This window comes from Macaca mulatta, chromosome 1, assembly GCF_049350105.2.
Source record: "Macaca mulatta isolate MMU2019108-1 chromosome 1, T2T-MMU8v2.0, whole genome shotgun sequence".
Taxonomy (NCBI): Eukaryota; Metazoa; Chordata; class Mammalia; order Primates; family Cercopithecidae; genus Macaca; species Macaca mulatta.
Window position 1 is genome coordinate 224613237 of NC_133406.1, and position 12855 is coordinate 224626091.

The 12855-nt window shown below is 51.9% G+C and overlaps 1 protein-coding gene across 4 annotated transcripts in view; it reads left to right on the plus strand.

Moving 5' to 3' along the window:
- SPATA21 (spermatogenesis associated 21) overlaps window positions 1-12855 on the plus strand; it is a 50404-nt gene that overhangs the window by 23016 nt on the left and 14533 nt on the right. For 2 of the 4 annotated variants that reach the window (XR_013407290.1, XM_028839118.2), the window contains 6 exons: window positions 2898-3035; window positions 3818-4260; window positions 4653-4738; window positions 9157-9294; window positions 10211-10282; window positions 10409-10526. Coding sequence is in view for 3 of the 4 variants with exons in the window: in XM_028839118.2 (XP_028694951.2) it covers window positions 2961-3035; window positions 3818-4260; window positions 4653-4738; window positions 9157-9294; window positions 10211-10282; window positions 10409-10526 (932 nt within the window). In the remaining variant the exon portion in view is untranslated. The remainder of the gene's footprint in view (window positions 1-2897; window positions 3036-3817; window positions 4261-4652; window positions 4739-9156; window positions 9295-10210; window positions 10283-10408; window positions 10527-12855) is intronic. The other 2 variants (XM_077972874.1, XM_015122247.3) reach the window with 1 other exon arrangement.

A 12855-nucleotide genomic window follows, 5' to 3' on the forward strand; every position in this document is an offset into this window, starting at 1 on the left:
CAACTCCAGGGGCTGAGCCAGGAGAATCGCTTGAACCTGGGAGGCAGAGGTTGCAGTGAGCTAAGACCGTGCCATTGCACTCCCACCTGGGCAACAAGAGCAAAACTCTGTCTCAAAAAAGAAAGAAAAGAGAAGAGAAGAGAAGAGAAGAGAGAAAAGAAAAGAGTATGATAGCAGTTCCTCTGAAAATTAAAGGTAGAATTACTACTATACGACGCTGAAACTCCATTTCTGGGTATATACCCCAGAGAATTGAAAGCAGGGTCTCAAGGAGATCTTTGTACACTTATGTTCATAGCAGTATTATTCACAGTGGATAACAGATGAAAGCAACCCAAGTGTCCATTGACAGATGAATGGATATGCCAAATGTGGTCTGTACGTACAATAGATTATTCAGCCTTAAAAAGGGAGGAAATTCTGCCACATGCTGCCACATGGATGAGCTTTGACGATGTTATGCTAAGTGAAATAAGCCAGTCACAAAAAGACCAAGCAATTCCACTTACATGAGATTCTTTTTTGTGAGACTGAGTCTTGCTCTGTCACCCAGGCTGCAGTGCAGTGGCACGATCTTGGCTCACTGGAAGCTCTGCCTCCCAGGTTCACTCCATTCTCCTGCCTCAGCCTCTCGAGTAGCTGGGACTACAGGCACCCGCTACCACTCCTGGCTAATTTTTTTTTTTTTTTTTTTTTTTTGTATTTTTAGTAGAGACGGGGTTTCACCATGTAGCCAGGATGGTCTCGATCTCCTGACCTCATGATCCGCCTGCCTCAGCCTCCCAAAGTGCTGGGATTTCAGGCGTGAGCCACCGCGCCTGGCCTTATACGAGATTCTTAGTCAAATCCGTAGAGACAGGAAGTGGAAATGGTAGTTGCCAGGGCTCGGGGGAGTGGTGATAGGAGGTTATTATTTAATGGATATGGAGTTTCTGTTCTACAAGATGAAAAGACCAGCCTGGGCAACATAGCAGGACTCTGTCTCTAAAAAAAAAAGAAAATCGTTGGTTGGATGCAGTGGCTCATTCCTATAATCCCAGCACTTTGAGAGGCTGAAGCGGGTGGATCACGAGGTCACGAGATCGAGGCCATCCTGACCAACATGGTGAAACCCTGTCTCTACTAAAATACAAAAAATTAGCCAGGCTTGGTAGCGTGCACCTGTAGTCCCAGCTACTCGGGAGGCTGAGGCAGGGGAATTGCTTGAACCCAGGAGGCGGAAGTTGTAATGAGCCGAGATCATGCCACCACACTCCAGCGTGGCAACAGAGCGAGAATTCATCTCAAAAAAAACAAAAACAAAAAAAACAAAAAAAAAAACAAAGAAAGAAAATCATTAAGGTGGTAAATGTGGTCGGGTGTGGTGGCTCATGCCTGTAATCCCAGCACTTTGGGAGGCCGAGGCAGGCACATCACCTGAGGTCAGGAGTTCGAGACCAGTTTGGCCAACATGGTGAAACCCTGCCCCTACTAAAAATACAAAAATTAGCCAGGCATGGTGGTGCACACCTGTGATCCTAGCTACTTGGAAGGCTGAGGCAGGAGAATTGCTTGAACACAGGAGGCAGAGGTTGCAGTGAGCCAAGATCTCCAGCCACTGCTCTCCAGCCTGGGCAACAGAGTGAGACTCTGTCTCAAAACAAACAAACAAACAAAGATGGTAAATGTTATGTGTATGTTATCACAGGAAAAAAAAAAAAGTTGGAAAATAAAAACAAGGACTCTAGGTCTGGGGCGTGAGCCACAGGTGATGTCATTAAGTGAGACACAAGCCTGGATAGCAGCAGATGAGAGGAACCTGAGGTCTCTGCTTTGCTCCTGTTCTAGACACCCAAGAAGAGATGTCAAGGAGGACGTCTGGTATTAGGAAGGACAAAGAAACGTGAGGAAAATGGAGTCATGGGCAGGAAGATGACTTCTAGGGAGGGAGGGAGCCCAGAGCAGGGGGAGGACTGAGGACAAATCCCCGGGTCTCCACAACATTGAGAAATGGAGCACGAGTGAGGAGGAGCCAGCACCAGAGGCAGGGGCAGAGCAACCAGTGAGGGGCGGGAGTCTAGGGCAGGAGGCATTTCCAGAAGGACAGAGTGAATGGGCATCTGTGTCTAATGCTGCCAAGGGGTCAACTCAGATGAGGGCAGAGATCTGACCGTGGCATGGCAAGAGCAGCTTTAGAGAGTGCTAGGCAGAGCCTGACTGGAGATGGAAGTGTGGAGTCAGGACAGCCAACGCTTTCAAGGAATTTTGCAATAGAAGGGGAGCAGAGAACTGGGATGATGGAGGTGAGGTGGTATCAGGAGACTGTTTTTTTCTTAAAGAAGGAAGATTAGCCGGCTTTGGTGGCACACATCTGTAATCCCAGCACTTTGGGAGGCTGAGATAGGAGGATCATTTGAGCCCAGGGGTTTGAGACCAGCCTGGGCAAGACGAGACCCTGTCTCTACAAAAAATTAAAATATTAGCTGGGCCTGGTGGTGAGCACCTGTAGTCTTAGCCACTTGGGAGGCTGAGGTGGGATTATCCCTTGAGCCCAGGAATTCAAGGTGGCAGTGAGCTGAGATCGTGTCACTGCATTCCAGCCTGGGCAACAAAATGAGACCCTATTTCTTTCAAAATAAAAGAGGGAAGATGATAATATATTTACATGCTAATAGGAGTAATCTGGTGGGGAAAGCAAAGTTGATAACTTAGGAAGAGAGAGTGTGTAGTAAGCACAGCGCCTTTGATTGGGAGAAAAGCCTGGCCTGGCAGGAGGCAGAATGGGGACAGCCAGTCCCTCTGAGGAGAGGGAACAGGTGCAAGAGAGCCTGGGGTTGCTGAGTGAATGAGAAGCAGGTGTACAGGAATAAAAGAGGCAGCCAAGGTCCTGCCCTCAATAATGCTTACCTTCTGGTCAGGAGGGCAGACAACAGGCATGAACAAGGCCAAGTGGTGGGACCGGGAGTAACTCACTCAAGACCATGGCTCAGCCAGGTGTGGCGGCTCACACTTGTCATCCCAGCACTTTGGGAGGCCAAGGCAGAGGATCACTTGAGGTCAGGAGTTCCAGACCAGCCTGGGCAACATGGTGAAACCCTGTCTCTACAAAAAATACAAAGATTAGGCCGGGTGCAGTGGCTCATGCCTGTAATCCCAGCAATTTGGGAGGCCGAGGCAGACAGATCACCTGAGGTCAGGAGTTCGAGACCAGCCTGGTCAATGTGGCAAAACCCCGTCTCTGCTGAAAATATAAAAATTAGCTGGGCATGGTGGTGCATGCCTGTAGTCCCAGCCACTCAGGAGGCTGAGACAGGAGAATCACTTGAACCTGGGAGGTGGAGGTTGCAGTGAGCCAAGATCACACCACTGCACTCCAGCCTGGGAAACACAGCAAGACATCATCTCAAAAAAAAAAATAAAAAAAAAAAAAGATTACCTGGGCGTGGTAGTGCGCAGCTGTAGTCCCAGCTACTCTGGAGGCTGAGGTGGGAGGATCACTTGAGCCTGGAAGGTCAAGGCTACAATGAGCTGAGATCACGCCACCGCACTCCAGCCTGAGTGACAGAGCAAAACCCTGTCTCAAAAAACAACAACAACAACAACAAGAAAACAAACCCAGCTCACTGGGAGGTAGCAAGTCAAGTGTTGGGGAGGACGTGGGGCAGGAGGACGTGGGGCAGGAGCACAGTGGGGTGCATGTGAGATTTGGGGTACATCCTCCGAAGGCTCAGAGAGTAAGGGGCAGTCTGAGGATCTCTGGAGATGGGATGGCAGGGAGGAGCTTTGGGGGACACTCTGGCCTGCTAGAGGCCTCCTGGATCCCCTCCCCTATCCCCAGGAGGTGAGGGACATTGGAGAGAGGCGGGAGCCGGACCGTGTGCAGCAGCAGCCTCAGAAGCCCGTGGTGGCTGCAGGGACACAGAACCTCAGGAAATTCCGTCAGGGCTTCATGAAGTGCTTGCTGGAGGTGGAGAAAGTGGAAGCCTCCCATCGGAGAGCCTTGAAGGCCCGGTCCCTGACAGCCCAGAAGTCCCCCAGGACCCTGACCCCAGTGCCCACCTCATCCCCAAGCCTGCCTCAGACCCCTGCCTCGGCCCCTGCCAGTGGCCCATCGTGGGCCAGGCTGTCAGCTCCTGGGCCAGAGCCTGCCCCTGTGGGAGCCCCGGTCCCCACCTCCACGCCTTGCCCTGTCCTGCTGTGCCCTGCCCTGGACCTGGGCTGGAGAAGGATGGAGCTCTCGCACCACAGCAGCGAGAGAACCCTGAGCTACGCCAAGGCACGGTAGGAGCCCCCGCTGCCCACCTGCCCGCTCCTGAAAGGCCCCAAAATCAGAGCCTTGTCCCAGATGCAGGTCCCTGTACCTGCCTGTTCCCTTGTGTGTCCCCCACTCTCCATTTCTCCTCACGTGTCTCCTCTCCACATCTCCCATGTCTCTGCCTCCTCCCCCATTTCTGACCCCTTTTCTAACTCCCCCGAAGGGGTCTCCCTCTAGTCCCCCTCTCCTCTATCCCACTCCTCCTCTGGGTCTCCTTTTTCCTGCCATTCTTGAGCCCTCCTGGCTCCTCAAAGCCTCCCCAACGACCTCCTCCTGCAGGCTTCCCCAACCCCTCCCCTAGCTATCAGCAGGGTGGGCGGCCGGATGTTGCCCTGGGCCGGGGTTCTGTCCTCTGCAGGCAGGAGCCGGAAGAGCAGAGCCTCCAAAAGCTGTATCAAAACCGGGAAAAGTCCGAGGAGCAACTGACCCTGAAGCAAGAGGAAGGTGAGGGCAGGGAGGCCAGGGAGGTCCCAGCACAGGCAGGACCCTTGGTCCTTGGGGGTTTATAGGTGCAGGGCAGACTGGGGTGTTTTCCAGATCACACGGCTGCCGCCATGCCCACCACAGCCCCGTGTAGCAGATCCAGCAGCGGTTTTCTGCACTTGGCCTGTGGGGCAGGGCAGGGTAAGGGGGTGGCCCCAGCTCACAAAGCTGCTGGGTTGGCGGAGCCAGAACTCATGCTGGGTCAATTTTTTTTTTTTTTTTTTTTTGAGAAAGAATCTCACTCTGTCGCTCAGGCTGGAGTGCAGTGGCACGATCTCAGCTCACTGCAACATCTGCCTCCAGGGTTCGAACGATTCTCCTACCTCAGCCTCCTGAATAGCTGGGATTACAGGTGTGTGACACCACGCCCGGCTAATTTTTGTATTTTTAGTAGAGACGAAGTTTCACCATATTGGCCAGGCTGGTCTCAAACTCCTGAACTCAACCGATCTACCCACCTCGGCCTCCCAAAATCTGGAATTACAGGCGTGAGCTACCGCGCCCGGCCTTGTGCTAGGTCTTCTGACTCGAAGTCCAGCGCTCTCCCTGTGCCAGAGCTGCCTCTCTGAGAGAATGACAGAAGCCTTGCAGAGTGATTTAGGTTTTGGAATAGTTTCTGCTTCCCTTAACCCAAGCCTGCTCCATGGTCCTCTTCAGAGCACCCTGGATAGGAGACAGGGCTCCCGGAACCCTGCCCATCCTAGACAGTCCCTCATCATTAAACAAGGACACCAGCCTAAGCATCTCCCCCATTCCCACTGCATCTCACCTTCACCAAAAAGTTAAAAAGTTCTGAATGCCTACCCTGCTCTCTATTGTCCTCAGGACGGGGTCCTGTGACCCCACTCCCCCATCACCCTGGCCCTAGAAGAATGGATGTACATCCTCCTTCCATCCCCCACTCCTCCCCAAAGCCTGCAACCCTCTTGGCCAAAGTGGTCCCTTCCTCTGTCTTCCCTGGATGCTCTCACTGGCTCCCTGTGACCCCATCCTTTAAGTCCACCCCTTTTAGTATTAAAACCCTCTACCATGGCTGGGCACAGTGGCTCATGCCTATAATCCCAGCACTTTGGGAGCCTGAGGCAGGAGGATCGCTTGAGGCCAGGAGTTCAAGACTAGCCTAAGCAACATAGTAAGACCCCCATATCTACAAAAAATTTAAAAATTAGCCATACATAGTGGCATGAGCCTGTAGTCCCAGCTACCCAGGAGGCTGAGGTGGGAGGATCACTTGAGCTCAGGAGTTTGAGGTTATGGTGGGCTATGATTATGCTACTACACTCCAGCCTGGGGGACAGAGCAAGACCCTCTCTTAAAAATAAAATAATATACAACTCCAGCCGGGCGCGGTGGCTGATACCTGTAATCCCCACACTTTGGGAGGCTTAGGTGGGTGGATCACGAGGTCAAGAGTTCGAGACCAGCCTGACCAACATGGTGAAACCCCGTCTCTACTAAAAATACAAAAATTAGCCGGGTGTGGTGGTGCGTGCCTATAATCCCAGCTACTCAGGAGGCTGAGGCATGAGAATCGCTTGAACCCGGGAAGCGGAGGTTGCAGTGAGCCGAGATCACGCCACTGTACTCCAACCTGGGCGACAGAGCGAGACTCTGTCTTAAAAATAGTAATAATAATAATAATAATATACAACTCCCTAGCCACCTTCCTAAGTGCAGCTCTCCCTGCCCACCTCCTTGAGCAGTTCATGAACAATGTGCCACTTTGACTTAGAGACTCAGGGTCCCACAACTCCCAATCCCTGTCTGGTAATAAAGGGCCGACTGCCCTGCTCCGATGGCTCAAACCACGAGGCATTCTGAGTGATCACACTTGCTTCTGAGAGTTGCTCTGGTTTTTCCTTCTGTGATGTGCCTGCCCACGACAGGTCACCACATGCCCCAACACCAGTCCTAGCCCCACCTCTTCCCCACCATTCAGCGCTGTTTGTCAGAGACTTCCAGGCTAACAGAGGCTATTGTGTGCCAGGCACTGAGTTCATACAATACCTCCAAGAGGGTGCGCTGTTGTTACGGCCATCGTACAGATACGGAAATAGAGGCTGATGGAAGTGCAGCAACTTGCCCATGCCCAGCGTCCTAGTCAGAGCGGGCTGCCATAACAGAGGACCACAGACTGGATGGCTGAAACAGCAGACATTTCTTTTGTCACAGTTCTGGAGGCTGGAAGTCCAAGATCAGGGTGTCGGCAGGTTGCTTTCTTCTGTGGCCTCCCTGCTTGGCTTGCAGACAGCTGTCTTCTCATTGTCCTCACATGGTCTTTCCTCTGTGAATGGGCAACCCTGGTATCTCTGTGTGTGTCCAAATTTGCATTATTTATTTATTTATTTATTTACTTATTTGAGGCAGGGCCTTGCTCTGTCACCCAGGCTGGAGTGCAGTGGTGTGATCCTACCTCACTGCAGCCTCTACCTCTGGGGCTCAAGTAATCCTTCCACCTCAGCCTCCTGAGTAGCTGGGACTACAAGCATGTGCCACTGTGCCTGGCTAATTTCTAAAATTTTCTATAGAGACAGAGTTTCTTTTTCTTTTTTTTTTTTTTTTTTTGTTTGAGACGGAGTCTCGCTCTGTCGCCCAGGCTGGAGTGCAGTGGCTGGATCTCAGCTCACTGCAAGCTCCGCCTCCCGGGTTCACGCCATTCTCCTGCCTCAGCCTCCCGAGTAGCTGGGACTACAGGCGCCCGCCACCTCGCCCGGCTAGTTTTTTGTATTTTTTAGTAGAGACGGGGTTTCCCCGTGTTAGCCAGGATGGTCTCGATTTCCTGACCTCGTGATCCGCCCGTCTCGGCCTCCCAAAGTGCTGGGATTACAGGCTTGAGCCACCGCGCCCGGCCTAGAGACGAAGTTTCTTATGTTGCTCAGGCTGGTCTCAGACTCCTGGGCTCAAGTGATTCTACTGCCTCAGCTTCCCGAAGTGCTGGGTGGATGGTGTTAGCCATCACACTTAGCCCAAATTTCCTTTTTGCATGAGGACTCCAGTTGGATTGGATTAGGACACACACTAAAGGCCTCTTTTTAACTTAATCACCTCTTTGAAGGCCCTATCTTCAAACACAGGCAGGTTCAGAAGTACTGGGGGTTAGGGCTTCAACATAAGAGCAATCCAGCTTATTAAATGGCAGAGCCAGGCCGGGCACGGTGGCTCATGCGTGTAACTCCAGCACTTTGGGGGACTGAGGCAGGAGGATTGCTTGAGCCTAGGATTTCAAGACCAGCCTGGGCAACATAGGGAGACCCCATCTCTACTAAAAATAAAAATTAAAAAAAAAAAAGCTGGGCATGGTGGTGTGCACCTGTCATCCGAGCTACTGGGGAGGCGCAGATAGTAGGATCCCCTCGAGCCCAGGAGATCCAGGAAGCAGTGAGCCATGATCACACCACTGCACTCCAGCTGGATCAACAGAGTAAGACCCTCTATTGACTCCAACCCAGATTTTGCCATGGGGCTGAGAAACCTGACACACAATCTGACTAGTACACAGCCTTTGTATCACTTGGTGCTGCTCTGCGGTGTTCTCAGACCCTTCCCATCCTCTGGTCCACACAAGGTCTGGTCCACACAAGGCAGCAATCCTTTCGACGGCGTTCATCCAGATCAACCAAGGACCAGATCGACCAAGGACCAGGGCACAGACTTAGTCAGAAAAACTGTCCAGTCATCTAACCTCTGAGCCTCAGTTACATTGTTCTGAGGCTCCCCATCGTTACAATGGGAATAAGCACTCTACTCTTGAGAACATGGCTATAAAGAGTCTAGTCCAGTGTCTGGCACACAGTAGGGTGCCCTAAAGTGGGTGGGCCACTGGCGCTGAGTGAAGGCCACTAATTAGCTGAGCTGTTGGCACCCAAACTAAACCCTTGGCCTGGATTTGGAATAGACAGCAGAGTGAGTCAACGGGATCACAGCCCTTTCTTTTCTTTTTTTCTTTTTCTTTCTCTTTCCTCCCTCTCTCCTTCCCTCCCTCTCTCTTTCTCTTTTTTTTTTTTTTTTGGAGTCTCGCTCTGTCACCCAGGCTGGAGTATAGTGGCACAATCTCAGCACACTGCAACCTCCGCCTCCCGGGTTCATGCGATTCTCCTGCCTCAGCCTCCCAAGTAGCTGGGACAACAGGCATGCACCACCATGCCCAGCTAAGTTTTGTATTTTTAGTAGAGACAGGGTTTCACCATGTTGGCCAGGCTGGTGATCTGCCTGCCTCAGCCTCCCAAAATGTTGGGATTACAGGCATGAGCCAACGCATCCGGCTCTTTTATTTTCACTTTTGATGGTGGAGGCAGCTGGCAGGAGGGCGGTTGGGGTGATGGGATGAACGAGACAAACAAGAAACGCCCCCACCCCACACAACCCTGCCCTCCCCACAGCCTTCCGCAGCTACTTTGAGATCTTCAATGGCCCTGGTGAGGTGGATGCACAGAGCCTGAAGAACATCCTGCTCCTAATGGGCTTCTCTGTGACGCCGGCCCAGGTGGAGGACGCCCTGATGAGTGCTGATGTCAATGGTGAGTAGCAGAGGGCTCCACTCTGCGTCCCAAGCAGGGCCTGCTTCACTGGCTTGAAGCCTGTGCAGTTGCATGAGGCTCTGCACCTAAAGGATTCCATGCTTGGTTTAATGCTCTGCTGTCACAGTCTAGAAATGCCTTTGTTGTTCTTGTTGTTTGAGACGACGTCTGGCTCTGTTGCTCAGGCTGAGTGTAATGCTGTGATCCCTGCTCACCACAGCCTCGACCTCCTAGGCTCAAGCAATCCTGCCACCTCAGACTCCTAACTGGGACTATAGGCGCACTACCACGCCTGGCTAATTTTTTATTTTTTGTAGAGGTAGGGTCTTTGTTGCCCAGGCTGGTCTCAAACTCCTGGACTCCAGGAATCTGCCTGCCTCAGCCTCTCAAAGTGCTGGGATTACAGGTGTGAGCCACTGCGCCCAACATCATATAAATTCTTAACAATTTTTTTTTTTTTTTTTTTGCTTTTTTGTTTGTTTTTGCGACAGAGTCTTGCTTTGTCGCCCAGGCTGGAGTGCAGTGTCACCATCTTGGCTCACTGCAACCTCTGCTTCTCAGATTCAAGCGATTCTCCTGCCTCAGCCTCCCAAGTATCTGGGATTACAGGTGTGCGCCAACACTCCTAGCTAATTTTTGTATTTTTAGTACAGATGGGGTTTTACCATGTTGGCCAGGTAGGTCTCAAACTCCTGACCTCAGGTGATCCACGCACCTCGCCTCCCAAAGTGCTAGGATTACAGGTGTGAGCACTTTCAGCTTCTACTTTCCTGTGTGCCCCATGTTGTCTGCATTGAGTATGCACTGCTTGATCATCAGACCCAGAGAGTAACTTCTAATAACCACGCCTGGGCTGCAAGGCACGGACCTGTTCCGAAGGTCCCTGCCCACCCAGTTACTCCTCTGGCCTCCACAGGAGACGGTCATGTGGATTTCAAAGACTTCTTGGCTGTGATGACAGACACCAGGCGCTTCTTCTGCTCTGTGGGTGAGCAGGGATGAGCCCAGGGTAGTCAGAACTGGAGGAGGAGCTGCTGGGAGGTTGCTTGCGGGGAAAGGAGAGGGCATTCAGGACTGCCCTGTGGTAATGGCAGCCACTATCCCTTGTCTCCAGAACAGAATGCCCTGACGGACATGGCTCCCCACAACCCCCACACTCTACTCTTTGAGATCCTGTCCCTGCTGGTAGAGATGCTGGCCTTACCAGAGGCAGTCTTAGAGGAAATCACAAAGTGAGTGGGGCTGGTTGTTGGGGATGAAGGGTTGTGGACACAGAGGTGGCATCTAGCATTTTGGCACTGAGAACTTTTGGTAGTTATGACTTTTAGTCACAAGTGAAAGAAACTGGAGGCTGAAGCAGGAGAATCGCTTGAACCCAGGAGGTGGAGGTTGCAGTGAGCTGAGATTGCACCACTGCACTTCAGCATGAGCGACAGAATGAGACTCTGTCTCAAAAAAAAAAAAAAAAAGTGAAAGAAACTAGACTAAAACTGGCTGAAGCAAAAGGGGAATGTATGGCTCAAATCACTGGTTGGGGCCTCAGGACTGGCGGGATCCCAGAGACCAAATGATACCAGTAAGGCTTTCTCTCTCCACCTATCCATGTCTATGCATTGGCTTTGAGCTCAGCTAGGCTCTCCCTACAGAGGGAGGGATTCCCATGGAGCTGGCGGCCCCATGCTCACACCCTCCTAGTGCAGCAAGAGGGATTCTTCCCTGCAGCACCCATCAAGCAGTCCCAGGAAAGGAATTTGATGGACCCTACCTGGGCCAGAAGACACAAAAGCCTCCACGTGTCTCCAGGGCAGGTGGGTGGGTAGGTAGTGGTTCATCTAAGAAAGAGACAGCCAGGGTTAGAAGCAAAGGGTGAAGGCAGAACAGTCCAGTTGATCTTCAAATAGCAGTTTCAGGCCCTCACGCTTCAGAGGAGCCTGAGCCTTCATTTCCTGTCTTTGTTTTTTTTTTTTTTTTTGAGACGGAGTCTCGCTCTGTTGCCCAGGCTGGAGTGCAGTGGCGCGATCTCGGCTCACTGCAAGCTCCGCCTCCCGGGTTCACGCCATTCTCCTGCCTCAGCCTCCCGAGTAGTTGGGACTACAGGCGCCCACAACCGCGCCCGGCTAATTTTTTGTATTTTTAGTAGAGACGGGGTTTCACCGTGGTCTCGATCTCCTGGCCTTGTGATCCGCCCGCCTCGGCCTCCCAAAGTGCTGGGATTACAGGCGTGAGCCACCGCGCCCGGCCCATTTCCTGTCTTTGAAATGAACATATTTTAATGCTTGTTGCTCAATAAATGCTAGCTTTCAACAGAGGTGAAAGCCTGTTGCCCAGGCTGGAGTGTTAGTGATACAATCACGACTCACTACAGCCTCGACCCCCTGGGCTCAATCGATCCTCCCACCTCGGTTTCCCTAGTAGCTGGGATTACAGGCGCGTGCCACCATGCGTGGCTTCCCAAAGTGCTGGGATTACAGGCATGAGCCACCATGTCCAGCCAAAAGGCACTTTGTTGCTGGGCAAGGTGGTGTGTGCCTGTAGTCTAGCTACTCAGGAGGCTAAAGGGGAAGGACTGCTTGAGCCCGGGAGTTCGAGACTGCAGTCAGCTATGATGGCACCACTGCACTCCAGCCTCGGTGACAAAGTCCATCTCTTAAAAAAAAGAAAAGCAAAGCCAGGCGTGGTGGCTCACACCTGTAATCCCAGCACTTTGGGGGGCCGCAGCGGGCGAATCACAAGGTCAGGAGACCAAGACCATCCTGGCTAACACAGTGAAACCTCATCTCTACTAAAAATACAAAAAGTTAGCTGGGCGTGGTGGCGGGCGCTTGTAATCCCAGCTACTCAGGAGGCTGAGGCAGAAGAATCACTTGAACCCGGGAGGCAGAGGTTGCAGTGAGCCGAGATTGCACCACTGCACTCCAGCCTGGGGGACAGAGTGAGATTCCGTCTCAAAAAAAAAAAAAAAAAAAAGGAAGAAAGGAGGGAAGGAGGGAGGGAAGGAAGGAAGGAAGGAAGGAAGGAAGGAAGGAAAGAAAGAGGAATTTGGAGTTTTGTCTGTGCCTCTTACTAGTTCAGTAGCCTTGGGCAAATTGCTTTCTCTCGATTCAGTTTCTTCATCTGTAAAATAAGGGCATGTTTCCTCAACTCTTCAATGCAAGTGATGGAAGGATATGAGGACAGGAGCGTATCTCACAGAATTGAGCCTGTAGGAACCAGGCTTTCAGCCTGCTGGGGTCTCCTCTCAGTGCATCACACAAAGGCTTGTCCTTGCCAATCAGTAAGTTGGACTAATTTTTTTCCTACCACAGACTAGGCCTTTTCCACATGGGCCAGAGAAAGGGGAATGAGTGCAGCCTGTTCCAGCAAGAACAATTTAGCAACTCCAAAGACAAGAGATTTTTTCCAGCCAGGCACAGTGGCTCATGCCTGTAATTTCAGCACTCTGAGAGGCTGAGGCGGGTGGATCACCTGAGGTCAGGAGTTCGAAACCAGCCTAGCCAACATGGTGATACCCCGTCTCTACTACTAATACAAAAATTAGCCGGGCATGGCGGTGGGTGCCTG